The sequence below is a fragment of the Thermobia domestica genome, chromosome 13, assembly GCF_964235325.1.
Source record: "Thermobia domestica chromosome 13, izTheDome1.hap1.1, whole genome shotgun sequence".
In the NCBI taxonomy this organism is placed as follows: Eukaryota; Metazoa; Arthropoda; class Insecta; order Zygentoma; family Lepismatidae; genus Thermobia; species Thermobia domestica.
In genome coordinates, this window is record NC_137466.1 from 206,599,785 (window position 1) to 206,622,846 (window position 23,062).

A 23,062-nucleotide genomic window follows, 5' to 3' on the forward strand; every position below is an offset into this window, starting at 1 on the left:
GGAAATTTTGAAAAATGAAAACAATTTTAAAAAATATTTATCTCTTTAATAGTAAAAAATACCATTTTAGGATACATACAGTACAATTTATTTTTTTTTTAAATGACATCTGGCAGGTGAGCTCTTTCTCTACGCAAACATTCTTGCAGTCTCTTCGTTACATTGCTCGGTTCGCATACGGCCTGGAGGTTTGTTTTCCATTGCCGAACCAGTTTGCTGGAAATTACGTATCCATGTTTTAATTGCATGGGCTGATGGAACACGATCGTGGCGTCCTAAATTAAAATGACGGCGGAATTCTGTATGTACTCGCTCCGCACTGTCATTATTCTTGTGAAACGCTTTGATCGCGGAAACACGTTGCGCACCACTCCAATCATTTATGATAACTAAATGGCAGGGTGACATTGACAGGCTGGTGTACGTTATTCAGTGTTACCAAAATACCATTGTTGCCAATATAACTTTCAAAATTTTCCGTCTCTTTGAATCACCCTGTATATTAAATCAAATTTTTCTTGTTTGAAAGTTTGACATGATTATATTATGTAAATTGGATGAAACCTACATAGACATTACGCAAAACTGAAATTCAACTGATATTTCAAACTAAAAGTGACACTAATGATTTTAGCACTACTACACAGTGCTTCTCACTTTTTCTCTTTGAAACAAATGTAGGATGAAAATTGTATATCTTTTTAGAACAATGACACCAAACGTTGTTGTTGAACCTAATAATCACATCCAATTCGTCATCTTATAATTGAAACTTTAGTTTAATAGCACCTTGTTACAATATTTAATGGAAAATCGATAATATCTTAAGTGGTTGAGAGTAAGTGCGGACACTGTTAATACCATTTATAGTAATACAGACACAATAGAACAACATCATACTCTTTAATTTTCTAGATATTAGAACTTACAATAATTCTAATATCAATATTCTTTATTTTCATTCTTTAAGAATGTTTGTTATCTAGGAATTTGTGACGTCATAAATGAAGCGTTTAGAAAATAGAAGAATTTCGAATATAATTGCCAGTTTGTTTCAGATTACCATACGCGCAGTTAAGTTGACACTGGGTACTATTTTGGTTTTAAGTTACTTTAAAAAATAATATGGAAAGACGAATTCGAATATTACTTAGATTCTTCTCTGGCTAGTAGTTAGAAAATAATGCAAGTAAAGTAACCTTAATTATGTACTCCTGGAAATGCAAAATCTAATAGATACTCTTAAAAGGAAACAAATGAATTCTGAAAAAGCATGAACGATTAGTTTCTGGATATTTTTACTTTCATTATTAATGTGCAGTATGATATAAAATACAAATGGCAATCTTAAAGAACATATTTATAAAAAATGAATACTAAACTTCAGTTACTTTCGATTGTTTTTAAGTTATCGTCAAGTACAGAAAGGAACGGGAAAAATTACTAAATATACAAGGTTAGCATAAATGATTCATTCATTTTGAAAAGGCTATATTTTCTAAAGTGTTACACGAACATATATGAAAGATATATGGAAAGAACCACAAACTCACCAAGTTTGTCGTGTGTATTGCAGGTAGCAGCACGAGTCCATTATCTTTCCGATCGGATGTAGCAGTGTGGTAGTATCAAGGATGTTATAAATAGAGGATCTGCCCATATCTATCTTCATCCTATTAAATCGATGAAGCCAAAAAACAACCGAGCATCGGCACTTTTGATTGTCTACTCTCGTTTCCGACATCGTCTGATTGGATACTTTCGTTTCCGCCATGATTGTTTGCTCAAAACATTGCGATCCCATTGGGCGGAGTGGGAAGAGTAGGGGTGGCGAAACTGTGACGTATGGCTTCAAGATTTTGTTGTAAGGGCAGATCCTCTATTTTATAAGATCCTAGAAAATAGAGGGAAAGGAAGAAAAAAAGACGTCATCTGGACGTGTGCCGTGTCACCAAAGGGCACATATTGAACATCTGTAGAGGGTGTATAAACTTAATGAATTACTGATTCTTTTTACATATCTTTCATGTGTGTACGTGTAATACTTTTAAAAATATAGCCTTTTCAAAATGAATGAATCAGTTATGTTAACCCTGTATATTGCCAATCAACCTTCATATTGTCTTAGTAGCCTATATTATGTAAACATAATATGACAGTTATTTTTTGACGATATCATGTACATTTTTTTTCTATTTTTTCTAAAATTATTATTTGATGATAACCTATAGATAATCGAAAAAGGTTTACTTTGCTTTTACGACTTTTCGTCCTGAAAGCTTCAAGAAAACCTTGTGTGAAATAATTATCCCTCTACTGTAAGTATGAAGTCAACGTACATAATGTTAAAAAAAAAGAAAACCGTTGAAACAATATAATAACATTTTACAGGAAACACAATTCATACTTATCAATCCCGTTATTTGAACTCATAACAGAGCTTACGTTTCGTTGCTTGCTTGTAACTTTTCTTCTGATATAAGAAGGGGGCTAAGAAAGACAAGAAATAAGATTCTTCTGACTCAGAACGACCGTAAGGATGGTAAGAAAAGGAACAGCAGGATTAAGGATTCTACTGACTGAAAAATTGTATAATGAATGGGAAAAAAGTTTTTTTGGTTTAAAAAGAAGATATGGATATTAAAAGGACTTTCTGGCTCAAAAAGAAAAGTGGACCAGGAAGAGGATTCTACTGACTCAAAAAGCTGTGCGGAATGTAAGAAAGGGATTATTTTGGCTCAAAAAGGACGTAAGTATATTAAAAAAAGGACACTCTTCCTCAAAAAGATAGGAAATATATTGAAATGATTCTACTGACTCTAAAAATGTGTTATGCAGGTAAGAGAAGGATTCCTTTCTTATCTTCGTTTTGAGCCAGAAGAAAGTTGCAGTAAGCAATTAAATGCATACTCTTGAGCACTGGCGCAAATCTCGGGGAAGATTAGGGGGACATGTCTCCCTAAATTTTGGAACTGGGTGACCTTCCCCTCCCAATAATCCGATTTGATTTTTTTTTTTTTTTTTTTGTTTTAAAGGAGGAATGTGATTGTTTGTCTCCGATTGCCACAAAGGAAAGTGAGATGAAATTGATGTCTCTTGCTGTATAATATACAACAGGTTCACCTCAGAAATCAGAGTCATTTGCTGTAATATTAGTCCCTTTCCAGAATAAGCCTCAAATCTGCTCACCTCTCAATGTTGAAGACAGATTTGCGCCGATGCTCTTGAGTTTAAACAACGGAATTAGTAAGAGAGAATTATGTTTTCTATAACATATTTTGAGCAGTTGCCATAACAAGTTGAATGATACTTTTATTAATTAAAGAAATAAAAAAAACTGCATTTACTCGTCACGGAGAAATTCAAAGCTAAAATTTGTCTCCATGCACTGCTTGAAATTCTCAATATATACACAAGAAGGATTCTCGGGCATGTGAGACTTTCATGTGACAGAAAACAGCAAAAAACCAACCTTATTATCTCAATGTAATTTGCAAGTGACACTGGATTTCAAGCCGTCAGTTAAGCAAAAATGTTATATTTTACAAGTCAATACATTTTTGATGATAGTAATATATATTGAAATACGAGTACTAAATCCCAAGTGTTTGAGACACTAAAAAGAATATATGAGTAACATACTTTTGAAACATACTTTTGCTTGTTAAAGTATAAAAGGGACATCCTGTATATCTTCTATTTCTTTTTCTGCAGAGCTGTTTCTGTGATAATAGAACAAAAGCACCTGAGATCATTCATTGGAATCTTGGTTTCTGTTTGAATTCTTTGTATGACTTCTTCGTATAAAGGTCCGTGTATCTTTGCAGCTGAGGATAGAACTGCAGCCGCAAGAAACATGTAATCACATTCCACACGGATGAAATCTTTCCTGTACGTGAAGAAGTCGAAAAAAAGACAAAACATTTAAAATACATTTCTAAAATAAATATATTAGCATAAATTAATGTTTGATTTCCATTCTTATGAGACAAAATGAAAACTACAACAGATAACGAATTATTATTATTATTATTATTATTATTATTATTATTATTATTATTATTATTATTATTATTATTATTATTATTATTATGAGAAGCAATCACTGGAACTATGGTTTGAAGATAATGTCGCTCATATGTCCTCCTCTGTTTCGGTGTGTGGAATATATTCTGAAGGTGGAAAAGTTTTCGTCACTTTTCCACACATATTGCGTGCTGAAGTCACAACGGTGCGTCAGTGTTTCCCTTCGGTTCACGAATTGTTTGTTGCTTATTTTCTTACAGCTGAAAATTGAGATAAGATTATTGAAAATAATACAGAGAGAGAGGAGAGTTCACATGATTCGTAGTTTGTTTTCCACCTACAGGTGAGTGCTGAAAAATTAGCAACTATGTGGACAATTTCACGGGGAAGCTCGCAAGAAGAAAGGAACAGAGCGGAAAATGCATCGTTCCGAAGTTATCAACTGTCAAAAACGACGGAAAATAAACTTAAATTTTACATAGCAAGAAAACCATGGGATCTATCGTACAGGGGTCGAAGTGGCTTAGTAGTAAAGCGTTCACCTCTGGTGCATGGGGTCCTTGGTTTGATTTTAGCTCGCGCCAAATGAGCTTTATAATGGACAAACACATTGTGCGTGGGTTTTCTCGGGGTTCTTCCACTTTCTTCATTCCACCATTTCATTCATTTCTCATAGTAGTAATTGCGGCACCTGAGGACACTGGACTTTGACCCCGCCCTTTATGACGTCATAGGTCAAAGGTCAATGACCTTGGCCCGGGGTCAATGACCGAGGGGTACCTAGGACCACCCCCTCTAAATTTCGGTAGGGGTACCTTGGCCCACCCCCTAAATTTTGGCAGGGGTACATAGGACCACCCCTCTTAAATTTTGGAAATTGCCAAATTTAAAAATTGGGTATGGTAGCTAGGACCACAGTATGTACCTCTATCAGTATTGGGTGTCTATGTCGTTCCCTTTTATGGATAAAAAATTGCCAAAAATTCAAATTTCGGAGGTTTTTGACCTAATTTATCCCCTTTGATGAGGTATTATTACCCTATATGGTTATATGGGCGTATACAGAGGTCCATTACCTTTCATAAGACATGGGTATATTAATGCACCCCTTGAAAAATTTGGGAAGGGTACCTTGGCCCACCCCTTAAATTTTGGAAATTGACCAATTTAAACATTGGGTATTATAGTATAGGATCCTAATATGTATTATGATAAATTTGGGTGGTCCACCTCGTTCCCTTTTAGGGGTACAAAATTGCCAAAAATATAAACGTAAGCAATACGTTGTACCACGTGTTTGGTTTTTGGTCCATTTATCCCCCTTTGATGAGGTGTTATTATCCTATATAGTTATATGGTCATGTATAGGGGTCCATTACCTATCATAAGACATGGGTACATTGGTGCACCCCCGGGAGGGGTACCTTGGCCCATCCCTTAAATTTTGGAAATTGCCCAATTTAAACAGGACCTCAATATGTACCATGATAAATTTGGATGGTCCACCTCGTTCCCTTTTTGGGGTACAAAATTGCCAAAATATAAATGTAAGAAATATGTTGTACCACGTGTTTGGTTTTTGGTCCATTTTATCCCCTTGGATGAGATCCTATTACCTTATATGATTACAGGGGTCCATTACCTATCATAAGACATGGGTATATTGTTGCACCCTTCTTAAAATTTGGCAAGGGGAACACTGAAATTGTCCAATTTAAGCATAGTACAGGACCTCAATATGTTTCGGTGGTCCTATTGTCAAATTTTTAAGTACAACCACGTGTTTGGTTATTGACTCAATGAATCCTATTTGATAAGGTATGGACGGGTATCCCCTTTCAATTTGGTAGGACCCTTCGGGTGTAGTACGGTCACGTGATCGATGATTTGGTTTTGATGCGCGACGAGGTCCCTGGTCAATGTTTTCTAGGAATTAGGTGGAAACTTTGATAGGAAAGATTCATGGCATTTAAATTTTTTTTCAACTTTCAAACTAAAAAATCAAACCAAAGTTTTTTTCAAAACAAAAATTGAAACGAAAACTTTTAAACTAAAATCTTGAAACTAAAAAATTTTCAAAACAAAAATTTGAAACGAAAAATTTTGAAAAAAAAATTTCAAACAAAAAAAATTTAAACTAAAAGTTTTCAAACAAAAATTTTGAAACGAAAAATTTTCAACCAAAAATTTTGAAACGATTTTTTTTCAAACTAAAGAATTTTGAAAACAAAAAAAAGTTTGAAGCAATATTTTTTTTGAAACGAAAAATTTTCAAACTAAAAATTTGAAACAAAAATTTTGAAACAAAAAATTTTCAAACAAAATTTTTGAAACGAAAATTTCAAAACAAATTTCAAACGAAAAATTTTCAATTAGAATTTAAATCAAACAATGATCAACTTTCACGGTTAACCGTTAAACTTTATCCGGTTTTTTAACTATTCGATTAACAAATAAACGGTTTTCAACTATTGGATTAACAAATAAACGGTTTTCAACTATTCAATAAACAGATGAACGGATTTTTCCTTTTCACACCAGTGAGTGCAAGAATTTACAAACTAAAACAAAAAAAATTTTGTACTCGCTTTAAATACGCATCATTTTTGAAACAAGGTGTTAGTGTTCATCATGGATACACAGTGGAAACATCCATTTACCTGTATTCTCGCAGGGCCTAGTGGGTGTGGAAAAACGTATTTTGTGAAGCGATTACTTTCACATCTCCCAACCATGATCAATGCAAAATTTCGTAAGATATACTGGTATTATGCAGAATGGCAAGACGTGTATGCAACAATGCCGGTTCCAGTAGAGTTTCACGAAGGACTTCCACGAATGAAAGATTTTCAGCCTCAAGATGGACCACATTTGATTATTATTGATGACCATATGCGAGAAGTGAATAGTGATATTGTTGATATGTTCACAAAAGGATCACATCATCGAAATATTAGTGTGATTTTTATAACACAAAATGTATTTCATCAAAGTAAAGCAAATAGAAATATGAGTTTAAATTGTTCGTATTTGGTGTTGTTTAAAAATCCACGTGACAAGTCACAAATCAAGCATATGAGTTATCAAATCATGCCTGAGCATCCACTGTTTCTACAAGAAAGTTATGCAGACGCAACAAGAAATCCACATGGTTATTTACTGATGGATCTTAAACAAGATACACCCGATGAAATGCGATTTCGTACAAATATTTTTCCCGACGATTTACATCATTATGTTTACGTACCAACAAAACATGTTTAAATTATTGTGCATGTGAAAAGAATGACAGTCTGTCACGATGTCTCCTACAGTGAAACACGCTGATCTGCTACGTGCTCTGCACAAAGCTAAACCAAGATTGCGTAAAGCTATTATTGCCAATGCAGACGCTTCATTAATTCATAGTATTTGTGAATGTTGTTATAATGTCTTAAAAGGCAATGTTCCACTGACAAGTGCGCAGAAGTCAAGATTAAAGCGTTACAAGAACACGCTCCGCTATCTCGTAGACAATACAAAATCATTGGATAAAAAGAAGAAACATTTAGCCGTACAACAAGGAGGATTCTTACCTGCATTACTTGCACCTATTGTAGGAAGTGTGTTATCCAGTATTTTGTTTAAACAATAAACATCATGGAACATAGCAAGAAGATGGTTTTAGTGCCACCACAAATGCTTCAACGAATGCATGCATCATCATCCCGTGTGAGTGAAAATCGAGAATCTAATCTTGATCGTGAAATGCAATCTATATTGAATACATCGTATCCAAGTGATGAAGAAAAATGGAATCAGTACAATAGAATATTACAGAAATATCTTTATGTGATACGTAAACAAGAAGAACCAATACCACTTACAATTACATCAATGAAACCTGATGGTGACGTTCCGAATGTTGACGATAGTACGAAACAAGAAATTTTAGCCGCAATACCACAAATGTATCGTAAGAAAGCCGAACTACTATTCCGTCGTTTAAAACAAGATGACGCAATTACATGGGATCATAAAGGAACAGTGTACATCAACGACAATAAACTACATGGATCCAATATTGTAGATTTAATGTGTGATGTGACTCGACCGAGGAAACATTCTAATCCTCAAGGCTGGGAATTGTTTTGCAACTACCTTGCATCGTCAAACACACCTCAAGAATTGATTGGTAATCCACGAAGATTAAACTATATTGTCAAGCATAATAGTACATCAGCATCTGAAGGATCTGCACCACCAAAACCGGCACCTGAATTATTTTCTTCCGGAGAAGAAGAAGAAGAAGATGATGATGATGATGTTTTAGAAGTCCGACCAAAAAGAAAACGTATCATTCCATAATGGTCAACGTACAAACCATGAACAAAAAGTTGAAATCCATTTATTACAATCCAGCACACCCTGCATCATTTTCTACTGCAAAGAAATTATGGCAAGCCACAGGAAAATCTATACCTCTAGCCAAAATAAAACTTTGGTTAAACAAACAACCTACCTACACGTTACATCGTCCTGTACGTCGTCGTTTCCGTAGAGATTTTTATCTTGTCAACAATATTGATGATCAATGGGAATGTGATTTAAATGATTTACAATCACTTCAAAACTATAATGACAATTACCGCTATATTCTTACAGTGATTGATGTGTTTAGTCGGTACGGGTGGGCTGTACCACTAAAATCAAAAAGTGCCGAGGATATAGTGAATGCATTTGAAATGATTTTCCAGGAGAGGAAACCAATTGTGCTACGTAGTGATCAAGGAACTGAATTTACCAACAAGACAGTACAAAAGTTTTTCAGGAAACACAACGTGCAACATGTTACAACAAAGGATCCAGATATTAAAGCCAGCATCGCAGAAAGATTTAATCAGACATTGAAACATCGTATGTGGAAATACTTTACCAAATATCAAACATACAATTACATCAAAGTATTGCCTTTACTTGTAAAAGCATACAATGAAAGTCGGCATTCCAGTATTAAAATGGCACCTGCAAACGTTTCTCAGGACAATTTACTGGAGGTGTGGCATAACTTATACGACAAAAAGCTACAACGTTCAAAACAAGATACGGATTTATCTGTTGGTGATACTGTTCGTATAAGTAAAACAAAACGTATCTTTGACAAGGGTTACCTCGAGAACTGGACTTGGGAAATATTCAGAGTAAAAGCCATTGTACCAAGAAACCCACCAGTGTATCGACTAGAGGATTTAAATCATCAACTCATCGATGGTGTTTTCTACAGAGAAGAATTACAACCAGTGCTGCTCCCTTCGACGTTCCTCATCGATAAAATATTACGTACAAGAATAAAAGGTCGCAGAAAGGAGTATCTCGTCCAGTGGAAAGGATATCCTTCCTCATTCAATTCGTGGATCCCTGCAACTTCATTGAAGAAGAATGGAACCTGATCAAGATTTTTACGTTACACTTCCCAGTAATAGTTCCATGGATTATTTTCCAGAAAATACATTGACTTCATATATTACGAAATTACAACGACGTGTAGAGTTTCGCCAGAAATGGGATGTGGCAATTGTAGAGATTCATTATCCACATTCTTTGCTGAACATTAACAGTAAAAACAATAAAATATATTACAAATCATCAAGTAGTAATGATCAGGAAGCGTGGAAGGTTGTAACGATCCCTGTACGCTATTATAACAATATACGGGATCTTATTCATGCAATTAATATACATCATAAAGAAACCAATTTATTTATATCTCATGACGCAACTAATAATATATGCCTCATAAGACATCCCAAAAAGGAAATCCATACTTCTGTACAAATCTCACCAAGTGTTAGTTTAATGCTTGGATTTGAACCGAAAAGTGACTTAAAAGATATGGAAAAGGGACAATATACACCGGATGTACGATTAGGCTTACCATCACAAATGTACGTCTATTGTGACATTATTGAATCTGTCATTGTTGGAGATACAATGGTACCCTTGCTACGAATTGTCAACATGGATCCTGTGAATCATACTTTTGGAAGTCATGCAGTACAAATCTTTAATCCTGCACATTATGTTCCGGTGGAAAAAATGAATTTTGAGCAAATACAAATCGATATAAGGGACAGCACAGGTCATCGTATGCCATTCACCTTTGGAACGGTGTGTACAAAACTACATTTCCGTCGTCGTCGTCATGACTGATCCGTATTTGCAATACTACCAAAAACAAGCGTTGTCCGGTATCGGCAACGTCTATGTGGGAAGTCCCTATCAAGCAGGACATGGCATTGGAAGTTTCCTTGGTGGCTTATTTCGTTCAGTGTTACCACTTGTGAAGCAAGGCGCTAAAACTGTGGGAAAAGAATTATTAAAATCAGGTGCCAATATGATTAATGATGTGGTGATCTCGAATCAACCGCTGGAAGAATCGTTTCATCAACGTATGCAAGAGGCAAAATCAAATTTACAAGAAAAAGCTAAAAATAAGTTGAAAACTATGCTGGGAAGTGGATATCATAAACGAAAATGGGATGACTGCTCTCAGTTTGAGGTTGACCTTCCAACGATCAACATCATCAATCCTACGAAGAGACGTAAATTATCACATAAGAAGAAGAAGAAATCATTGGCATCGTCACCAGATATTTTTGATTAATTCAACGATGGCTTTCTTACATCATCAATCCTGTGAATGTGTAAAAAGTGAATTGGACATTTTTTCAACGTTACCCACGCAAACCAGTGTTCTGGACAATCGTATTATTGGCTACAAACCAATTAGTTCAATAGCTGAAAATTCACCAATAGAATTTGTAGTGAGTGGTAGCAGTGATGAATACATTGATTTGCCACAAACCTTATTGTACATCCAAGCACAAATTGTGAAACCAGATGGATCCTCCTTCACCGAAACGGATAAAGCAATAATTGCACCTGTCAATGATTTTCTAAATGCTATGTTTAGTGAAGTACAAATCTACTTGAACAATAAACTGATTTCATTTCCGTCACATAATCATCCATATCGTTCGTACATGGAAAAACTGCTCAATTATAGTGATGGAGCTAAAAATACACATTTACAAACAGCAATGTGGTTTCAAGATACGGCTGGTCATATGAACGCAACCACAAGTGAGAACAAAGGATTTCAACAACGCTATGAACTGACAAAACAAAGTATGAAATTCGATATGATTGGACATCTTCATTGTGACATTTTTAATCAAGATAAATTTTTAATTCATGGAGTGGAATTACGTGTGAAACTTATTCCTGCAAAACCAAACTTTTGTCTCATGGCCGGTGAAAGTGGTGTCAATGCAAAAATCAATATTCTAGATGCATCGTTGCAGGTGAAAAAAGCCAGCATCAGCCCTAGTGTCAAATTGGCACACAATAAAATTTTACAATCTACACCGGCAAAGTATCCTCTGACAAGGGTTCAAATGAAATCATTTACGATCCCGAAGGATATACAATCCAAAACTATTGATAACCTGTTTATGGGAACATTGCCAAATCGTATTATTGTAGGATTTACATCGAATGAAGCATCCAGTGGAACTATTACCAGCAATCCATTTGAATTTCAACATCTAAACATTAATTTCTTTACATTGTACGTGGATGGAAAAGCTGTACCTTCAAAACCATTGCAACCCAACTTTGAAGAAAATCTCTACATTTCATCGTACCACACATTGTTCTCAGGTTCTGGCATACATTTTACCAATACTGGAAATACAATTTCAAGAGCCGACTACAAGAATGGATATACACTGTTTGTATTTGACCTAACTCCTGATTCTTCTGCTGGAGATTGTCACTATTGGAATTTACAACGACATGGAGCCATCCGATTGGAAGTTCATTTCCAAGAGAAATTAGCAGCACCTGCAAACTGTATTGTGTATGGGGAGTTTTCCTCACTCCTAGAGATCGACCACCAGCGCAACATTATCCTGGACTTTTAAATTACAAGGTACATATACGTTATGTATCATTTCCATTCACGATGTTGAACACATTACAATTAGCTAGTGCTTTAAACGGTAGTCCATTATTCAGAAATCATTTTACCGGGGTATTTGCAATCTTCCTCTGGCAATCATTGTAAATACAGATCCATCTACAAAACTAGGAAGTCATTGGATTGCAATTTATATTGATAATCGCGGTGTTGGAGAATATTTTGACAGCTATGGCCTTCCTCCTTATGTACCACAACATGTTGCATTCTTAAAACTTCATTGTATGTACTATAAATATAATAATAGCCAAATGCAAAGTCTTGGTTCATCCGTATGTGGCTATTATGCTTATTTTTATTTGTGCTGTAAAGCCCAAGGAAAATCTCTGCGTGAAATTCAATATTTGTTCACAACAGTACCCACGGTTAATGATCGTAGACTGCTGCAATATACCTTCCAGGTAATTTTATCATATTTATCATTGCAAATGTATTGTTTAATCATCATCTATTTCTATACTAATCATCTTTTTCCTCGTTCTTTTTACAGAATTCACAATACGAAGTTTTGCAAACGGGTGCTATGCTGCAAAACATGGAAACAAATCATCACAATCAAGAAGAGGAGGCGGTCTAATGAAGAAACCCAGCTCAATATACAAACATTGTCAACAAGAAAGAAAAAGAAGAAACCACAAATATGAATAAAATACAATTTATGCTGACCTATGTGTTTTTATTGTTCATTCCACATACAACGTTATCAGATTCTCCTAAAGAACTGTGCGATATAAGACGAGAACCCTGTGCAAAGTTTCCACCTAATTCCTAGAAAACATTGACCAGGGACCTCGTCGCGCATCAAAACCAAATCATCGATCACGTGACCGTACTACACCCGAGGGGTTATACCAAATTGAAAGGGGATACCCGTCCATACCTTATCAAATAGGATACATTGAGTCAATAACCAAACACGTGGTTGTACTAAAAAAAATTTGGCAATAGGACCACCGAAACATATTGAAGTCCTGTACTATGCTTAAATTGGACAATTTCAGTGTACCCCTTGCCAAATTTTAAGAAGGGTGCAACAATATACCCATGTCTTATGATAGGAAATAGATCCCTGTAATCATATAAGGTAATAGGATCTCATCCAAGGGGATAAAATGGACCAAAAAACCAAACACGTGGTACAACATATTTCTTACATTTATATTTTTGGCAATTTTGTACCCCTAAAAGGGAACGAGGTGAACCATCCAAATTTATCATGATACATATTGAGGTCCTGTACTATAATACCAAATGTTTAAATTGGGCAATTTCCAAAATTTAAGGGGTGGGCCAAGGTACTCCTCCCAAAATTTTAAAGGGGTGCACCAATGTACCCATGTCTTATGATAGGTAATGGACCCCTATACATGACCATATAACTATATAGGATAATAACACCTCATCAAAGGGGGATAAAATGGACCAAAAACCAAACACGTGGTACAACGTATTGCTTACGTTTATATTTTTGGCAATTTTGTACCCCTAAAAGGGAACGAGGTGGACCACCCAAATTTATCATAATACATATTAGGGTCCTATACTATAATACCCAATGTTTAAATTGGGCAATTTCCAAAATTTAAGGGGTGGGTCAAGGTACCCCTCCCAAATTTTTCAAGGGGTGCATTAATATACCCATGTCTTATGATAGGTAATGAACCCCTGTATACGCCCATATAACCATATAGGGTAATAACACCTCATCCAAGGGGATAAATTAGGTCAAAAACCCCCGAAATTTGATTTTTTGGCAATTTTTTACCCATGAAAGGGAACGAGGTGGACCACCCAAATTTATCATAATACATATTAGGGTCCTGTACTATAATACGCAATGTTTAAATTGGTCAATTTCCAAAATTTAAGGGGTGGGCCAAGGTACCCCTCCAAAATTTTTAAAGGGTTGCATCAATATACCCATGTCTTATGAAAGGGAATGGACCCTTGTATACGCCCATATAACCATATAGGGTAATAACACCTCATCCAAGGGGATAAATTAGGTCAAAAACCCCCGAAATTTGACTTTTTGGCAATTTTTTACCCATGAAAGGGAACGACATAGACACCCAATACTGATAGAGGTACATACTATGGTCCTAGGCTACCATACCAAATTTTTAGATTTGGCAATTTCCAAAATTTAAGGGGGGTGGTCCTACGTACCCCTGCCAAAATTTAGGGGGTGGGCCAAGGTACCCCTACCAAAATTTAGAGGGGGTGGTCCTAAGTACCCCTAGGTCATTGATCCCTGGCCTTGGGGCCCCTCATTGAGGATAATCAAAAGTTAGGTCAAGTCAGGCCCTTACTACTCTCATCATCACCATCTTCTTTAGCCTAGCCGTCATAAGCATAGGACGTAAAACTTAAAGGTTTCGTTTCCTACTTTTCTACTTAAATATCCATATTTCAGAATCCTATAATACCGTCGCAACAAATTTCATAAAAAGTTGGTGTGCGGAAACATTTGAAGTACTAATTTAGCATAAATGCCAATGTTCTAGTTGGAACCATTTAAAAGTCGCTTCACTTGTCAGTAAATAAATAAATATGTTTTTTTCTTTCGTGTAATACCGAATATCATTTTCAGGAGCCATACCACCACACACAACACATTTTATTTTCAAAGAAACGTTTTTAATCGTAAGCCAAAAACGGGAATAACAAACTACAAAATATTTAATTTCTTTACAATTCGACCATAGTTTTTTTTATTATCTAAAAATAGGAATTATTGTAGTTGTATAATAAGACTGAACAATTTCATTCCGAGTGATTGTTAGAAGGTATGTATGTAGAACAAACAAAAATCTAGTCATTGAGTTGACAAGAAAATTCAGAAGGTGATTACAACAATAAACTCAATATAATGAAAACGACATGAGAAAGTTAAATTAAGATTACATACACATAGTCAGACTCAGTCACATTACTTTGTATTTTAGTAAATCATTATTAGTTAATTTATAGGATGCCCTTTAGTTTCTCCGCTAGCCTAGTAGTTAGCTTATGCACTTTTGGTAAATGTGGACCTGGGTTCAATTCCTAGGAGCACACAAATGTAACTTCACAATTCATTAATCATCTATTTCCTTGAGCCTAATGGAAAAGAGCCTGACACACTAAAAATAATACAAGATTTACCAATTTTTAAAATTTACCATTTTTCAAAATTTACCGTTTTTCATAAGTGAAAGGGGATAATGAAATGCAACTTACCATAATCATAGATAATGTTATTGTACAGCAGAAAATATGAACCTGAAGAATTTTCAGTGTTGCCATCCATAGAAATTACAGTGTTGCCAGAATAACATTTCTCCAAAAATCTATGTTAAGGCAGCGACTAGAGCAGGGATGCAAATAACTGGGGAGAGTAGTTCATCGGTGCGGGCGAGTATTTGATATCATACCAAAGGTAAGTAAATGATTTCTATTGTGGGATGTGAGCTAGTAGCCTTTTCCTTGGGCGAGTAATATTTTGTTTCTTATCTGCATCCCTGGACTACAGGAACGAACTCAACTGCATTTGATTACGTACCATGTTGTTTTGATATCCTTTGAACTATTTTTTAAATAACATTATTGTTTAATTTTAATAGCTGTATGTTTGAACTATTTTGTTTATCACAAACTAAATACAACTATTATTTAAAAAAGTAGTTCACATGATTCCAAAACAACATGATACGTAATCAAATGCAGTTGAATCCGTTCTTCTAGTCGCTGCGTTAACTTAGATTTTAGGAGAAATGTTATTCTGGCAACACTGCAATTTCTAAAGCATTTAAAGAGAAAGCGCAGGAAAAGTGGTATGAAGAAGTTGTTAAGAAGAGCAGTTTGAAAGGAATATACACACATAAAAAGCGTTATGAGAAAATAAATTGTATGAACAATGATTTACGAAGCATTTTACTTTTCAAAGCCAGGTCAGGGAACCTTGAAACAGGGGTAAGATTGAAAAAATTTAAAGAAGTGAATGAAAAATGTCAATTATGTTTTAAAGATGAAACATTAGAACACTTATTGTTGAAATGTGAAGAAACCCAAAAAATCAGGGAAAAATGGAAATGGATCGATGAAATGAAAGAGGAAGGAAATTTTGTTAAATTAGCTTGGAGGCTAGGTTTTAATGTAAATGGAAGGGAACTAAGTAAGAAAGAAATAGAAAAAAAACCAAAGAACTTCTTGAATTTTGGTGGAAAAAGAAAATGGAAACTTTAAATGAAAAAAAAAGAGCAATACTTACTTTTATTTTTTTTTTTTCAGGATCCAAACTTCCGAAGAGAAGGAAGAAAATACCTTGAACCCTTGAGCCCTTGCAAGGGAAATGTTATTCTGGCAACACTGTAATTTCTATGGATGGCAACATTGAAAAATCTTCAGGTTCATATTTTTTGTTGTAGAATAACATTATCTATGATTGCGTTAAGTTGCATTTTATTATCTCCTTTCATTCATAAAAAAAAAACAAGCGAAAGAAAAATGGTGAATTTTGTATTATTTTTAGCATGACAGGCTCCTAAACTAAAAAGATTCATTTCATTTTTTCCTTTAGTTTCATTTTAAAAATTGCCAGATGTTTCTGCTCAATCTGGTACTTAAGTGGAATCAGACCCGTAGCCAGCCCCAAAATTTAGGGGGGCTGAAGTTAGGGGGGGCGATCCAACCATATGATAGTTCATCACCATATTATAGTTCTTTTGCAAGCCTAATGTAAAACTTTTAGGGGGCCAGCAAAAATTTAGGGGGTCCCGGCCCCCGAGACCCCCTGGATGCGGGCCTGAGTGGAATTAAGATGTTTTTTTTTACTTCTCTATTTCTTTCTCTCTCTCTCTCTCTTTTTTTTTTAAAAAAAAAAAAACTTTTCATCATGTTGACAGTGCCTCCTCAGAATGGAGAAATTTTGACGTCAAAATATACGTCTACGAGTGCAAGGGCATAGGCAATTTATAATTTAGTAACATACACTAAATTTATTCTCAATGATTTTATTTTTATATAATTTTATGTCTTGCATATTATATCAAATTCATTCAACGAATGAATGTGAATATGAAACTATTTGTGATCCTTATTTCCTTTTTTTTTTTTTTTTTTTAGACTTACTTAATGTAAAATACCAACTTTAAAACCGAAAACCTGGATTTTTTAATGCTTCTGGAACGATGTAAAAATTAATTATTACGAACCTGTTTTGTCTCCATATTCCTGTGAGCATCCAACACAACTGAGCATAGATATTTTCATGATCAAGATATACAAAATCCAGCAATTTCAAACTTATGCTATATAGTATGTTGGTCTCGCTGTTCAGAGCAGTATTTGAAAACAATGTTAGGAATACTTCAATGCATGTCAACGGAGACATAGGTGGTAACTGAAAAATAAATAGATAAATTAAAATAAATCAATAAAGAAGTACATTCTATCTTACTTAAATATGGTAAAGTTTATACAATGTATTGATGCATTTCCTTTATCCAAACGGTTACAACGTATACTTTCAGTGAAAAGGATCCCAGGTTCGATTCTGGATGATAATGCACATATTTGATGGTGATCCATCTCATGAGGTCATTGGGCAGGTTGATTAACTTGAAAAGAAGCAAATTTTGAACTACAAAAGCGAAAAATAATTGCGTTGGTGCTCGATACCTTAGCTATGTGTGAGAGTCTTGAACGATCGTCATCCGGACGACCATGATCCTTCGAGAGTTCTAGCATTAAGCAGTTTAAAGACCTTGAAATTGATGAATTAAACTCTTAAACACGTTGAATAAATGCTAAATTACAGACATGTTTGTTTATAATAGTTGTTCTCGACCAATCTACTGTTTAGGGAGAACAATGAACACAGCATACGGAAATTCTATCAATTGAGTTTTAAAGAAATTTTGAAAGACCTACATGTTTAAAGAATACACTTAAAAATTAAAACAGCCTGTGTAGTAAAAGCAATTATAACAATTTCTACGAAATAAAAAAAAAAAAAAGACAATGAAAGTAGCTATAAAGAAATGAGAATAGTTTTCAAGGAAACTTATTCTATTGTGCTCTCTCTCTCTCTCTCTCTCTCTCTCTCTCACTGGTGAAATCCTCATACCTAAACAATAAAAAAAGTCCATATGAACATAAGGCGATAAACACGTTATTTCAAAGTTACGAGATGCCGAAATCGAGAACATTGTAACTTTGATTCTGCCTCGCTCGAAAACTATGAGAGATAGGAAAGGCGGTTAAAGAAATATTAGAGAAACTAGTACACTGTCTATCTAAATAACCATGTTACAGAGTTGGGTTGTACCGGTGCACATGATTTTAGAGAGAGAGGTGGAAGAGCGAAACCTATACCGCAGCTCCCTCCATAAAATCCGTTGTGCCGATATATCCCAACTCTGGAACATGCTTATTTAGATAGACAGTGTACTATTTCCTCCAATATTTCTTTAACCGCCTTCCATATCTCCCATAGTTTTCTAGCTAGGCAGCCTCAAAGTTACAATTTTCTCGATTTCGGCATCTCGTAACTTTGAAACAACGCGGATTGATCTGCTAGATCTGATGGATTACAAGGAGGTGAGGAAGAACGACAAGAAGGCAATTAGTGTGGTAAAAGGAAAGATTTATTATGAGTTGACAACAAATTGGAAACAAAATAGGAGGAAAAGTGATATACAAGTTTCCGAAGGTAAGAGAGGCAAAAGAAAAATATTTCGCATGTGCGCTGCATGACGGACGAAAATAACGAGTTTCTGACAAGTGAGAAGATAAAAAGGAAGTGGAAGGAGTATTTCCAGAAACTTCTCAATGAGGAAAACCTGAGAGAAGCTTGCGAAAATCTAACCCCGAATGAGAACTGGTCTGGGCTGTGACCATGACAGAGGTAGAAAATATCATGAAAAAGATGAAAAGTGCTAAAGCTCCAGGACCAGATAATCTCCCTGGAAAAGTTTAGATAAAAGGTAAAAGCATGGAAGACTTTAGGTAAAGAAGGAGCACAATGGCTTACTCAACTTTTTCATAGAATATTGGAAACAGGAAATATACCAAAAGAATGAACAAGCAGCTACATTGTACGGGTTCGTAAAAGCAAAGAAGATATGCACGAAGGTGGCAACTACAGAGGAATAAAACTTATGAGCCGTGCAATAAGGATGTGGAAGAGAATCATAGAATCAAAATTGAGGTAAGGGACTGAAAAACAGAGTCAATTTGGTTTCATGCCAGGACGATCATCAACGGATGCAATATTTGCACTTAGGATGCTAATGGAAAAGTACAGAGAATATCAGGACTTTCATATGGTTTTCATCGACCTAGAGGAAGCGTATGACAGAGCGCCACGGGATCTTATTTGGTGGGCACTGGAAAAGAAGTATGTTCTGAACACATATATCTGTACAATTCAAGATATGTATAATGGATGTAGGACAGGAGTGAAAAGCATGTGCGGAGTAACAGAAGAGTTCACAGTTAAACGGGTACTTCCTCAGAGATCTAATCTTAGCCAATATCTTTTTGCAATTATAATGGCCGAAGTTACAAAGAATATCTAAGAGTTAACATCTTGCTACTTCCGGATGACATCGTGCTCATGAGTGAAACCAAGACAGCACTACAAGAAAAAATTAGTTGCCTAGAGAGGAGAATTGGAGAGCAAAGGGCTTAGAATTAGTAAAACCAAGACAGAGTATTTATATGGTCCTTTCAGGAAAAATATAATTGAGAATTCAAAAGTACGACTGGACGAAGAACAAGTGGTAATGACGAAGGAATTCAAGTACTTGGGATCAATACTGCAGGAAAATGGAGGAATAGAAAAAGATGTAAAGAACAGAATTAACAGTGGTTGAACAAAATGTAGAGAAGCGGCAAGAGTACATTGTCTAACGGTAGTGTATCAATACGCCTTAAGGAAAAGTTTACAAAACGGTAGTGAGACCTGCGATATTATACGAAGCGGAATGTTGGACGACGAAGAGAGAGGAATAGAAGTTGCATGTTGCGGAGTTGAAGATGCTGCGATGGATGTGTGGAGTAATGCGGAAGGACAGAATTAAGAATGAAGTGATCTAGGGAACAGTAAAGGTGAGACCAGTAGTAGAAATACTGCAAGAAAGTAGACTGAGATGGTTTGGGCATGTGAGAAGAAGACTTTCGGAATACCAAGCTTACCCAGAGGATTCTATACAACTGAATGGGAAACGAATCCGCCAAAGAAATGAGGAGATTATGCTAAGAACGATATGGTGCAGTATGGTGTCACAGCAGAGGACCGATACAAGAAAGAAACAGGTGGAGAAGAACGATGCGAGAAAAGGGCCCAGCTCACTGGGAAAAATGGCTTAGAAGAACGAGAGGTTACCTTAAGCTAGGTTTTTATCATATCATTTTCATTCGATGCCGCCTCCTAAGGGGAGGAATGAGGTCAAAATTGTATACAAAAAAATTGAGTATCGCATGAGCTGCGCAAGTTAAGAACATGAAACTTGGTATATAAATTCCTCATTAAAAGTAAACGTACTCATGTCCCAGGATTTTTTAAACTTCCCTCTTTAAGAGGATGGAGGAGAAGATAATGCTATATATATTGTCTCGTCACATTGAAAGTAATATTGTCTGGCGTTTGAACGGCTGAACAATTTGAAACAAAATTTTGAAGATAGCTATGACCTATGTCAAGCTTGGATTTTATCATATCTCTTTGATTAAAGGACGTATTCCATGGGCGGTAGTGGCCTGAAAAATATACCACTGGCCGATTTCTATTTTGAAATATGTAGGGGATTAAAACACTTTCGATAAACCTATCCTCCCTGTGTGGAGAGAACATTGTAGCTAGTATAATATAAACTTAATATTAGATAATATAAAAATATGAATTAAATATAAATTTAATAATATATAATATTAAAACCACAAATATTATGGACCATACCTTATACTTCAAAGTTTTATAAACTCGCATTTCAGAGTTCAAGATGCTCTTCTTTGTAAAAGTATAGCCAGCTGTTGCAAGATACGATATTATATGTTTCATAGTTAGAACCTGTAAAACGTAAGAGATGTTAGAGTTTATATTTACGTATTAACGAGCATATCATTTATGAAGTAGCCCACTTAACGTTATCAAATGCGGGAATTCTTCAGACTTCTCAAGGAATTGTTATAACTTTCTTAAGTTCTAAAAAAAAAAGTCCCGCATGTTGTTTAATCTTGCCGAAAATCAAGAGCAAAGGTGTACGAGTTAAAGTTAGAGTGGTGCAAACATTTTCTTTATTTTCCAGAAATTAATAGAAAAAGTAAGTAATAATTTCGGGAATAAAAGAGCTGTTTTCTCCATTACTAGAATTTCAATTACCATTTATTGGCAATTGAATGAAACTCTTAACTTAGGGTTTCTGTTTTTTGTTTGTCTTTGTGTGTGTGTGTGTGTGTGTGTGTAATTTTAAGTCTCTCTCTTTCAAAAATTAACTTACATCACTGCAAGTTTAAGCCACCCATATATTTATATAGGGACCGTGAAAGAGTTTATTAAAACTATCTATATTAAGTTATTATTTTAAAAAATGGATATAAATTTTATAGCTTTCAATGTAAAATGGTTCATAAAATATTTTATTAAGAAGAGAACAGGTTAAGTATTGAATTCTTTTCTCATCTTTTTAATATACAAGACAAATATTATTTTATACTATTATTTTACTAACTTATGGGACTATGTAAAATAAATAAAGAGCTAATTAATGAATTTAATAATAATAAAAATAACAGTAAGTTAAATATTCAAAATAGCTTTACTAAACAATCAGTGCTGTGCCGTGGAATATCAGCGCCCGGGGCGAGAGTATACGACGGCACCCCCATACATTTATTCCAAGCAATTTTTCCTTTCCTTTTTTGCCGAATTTTGCGCCCCCTTACTTCGGCGCCCGGGGACGTTACCCCGCTCTCCCCACGGCACGGTACTGTAAACAATACATCACATCCTATTGATAACATTCATTTTATTTCTGAATAGTTTATGGTAGCCATGTGTAACAGCCGACCTTCGGGTCGCCCCCGGCCCACTGAGCCCTTTAATCCAGCCCGCCTGATTCGTTATAGAAAATACATTTCTTACGTAATCTCTTAAACTGAGCTGAAAGCTTTTCTTAGATAATTGATGTCCACGATGAAAATATCCTCCGCATTGGAACATCCAATCAGTAGCTGATCCAGGGGGGGGGGGGAAGCGATCGCCCCCCCAGAAGAGGAAACTTTCTCATATTATATATATAAATAAAACCCATCCCACAAGTTTGGAGCTTTTAAAATAGCTCTAAGTAGCAGTATTACAACCCACCGCCCCCCAGAAGTCCGTCCTGGATCCGCCCCTGCATCCAATGTAGAGTGTACCACCGAACATTGAGAGACTGTTTAGGTATTCCATTAAAATGGCTAATAAATAAATTTTCCTGCTTTCCTTTAGTAAGTAAATGTTTTGGTTACTGTTATAACAATTTTTGTGTTCTGTGATACTAGTGTACGACGAACGATTTTATAAATTGAACATGGTGGCTATTCAATTGTTGTGAAAGTGTTGTACATTGTCTCGTATGACCGTCGACACCATAAGTCTTCTGTGAGTGACCACTTCTCTGTTACAACTTGCACATGCCTGGTTTATGGCATAGTCTTTGTAAAACTTTACATTAATCATCTTTCAAACCGAAGTCACAGAACTCTAATTTTGGGATCTTGAAGGTCAATCCAAAGTTTTCATTTTGATTATGCGAAAAATTATGTTTTTATAATAAAGAAATAAATTAATAAATTAATGAATCAATAATTATAGAGTTAGTGAAGGTGTTATGCAGTTCATTTATGAGTGCTATTTGACGCTTATAACTCTGTAATCTGAAAAATCCATGAAGTCCACATTATATATATAGTGATATCATCATCATCATAGGTATTCTGCCATTATTGGCAGGTAACTTGCTGCAACTGCGAAGCTCCCATGCTCCA

The 23,062-nt window shown here is 35.2% G+C and overlaps 1 protein-coding gene across 1 annotated transcript; it reads right to left on the reverse strand.

Annotated features, from left to right (window-relative positions):
* Positions 1-2,340: 2,340 nt before the first annotated feature.
* Positions 2,341-21,072, reverse strand: LOC145667469 (uncharacterized). Its single transcript, XM_081734946.1, has 3 exons — positions 20,991-21,072; positions 17,242-17,429; positions 2,341-3,889 (listed from the first exon to the last, which is right to left on the reverse strand). The coding sequence occupies exons 1-3, from the start codon at positions 21,018-21,020 to the stop codon at positions 3,697-3,699; spliced, it is 411 nt and encodes a 136-aa protein (XP_081591072.1). The 5' UTR covers positions 21,021-21,072; the 3' UTR covers positions 2,341-3,696.
* Positions 21,073-23,062: the final 1,990 nt, after the last annotated feature.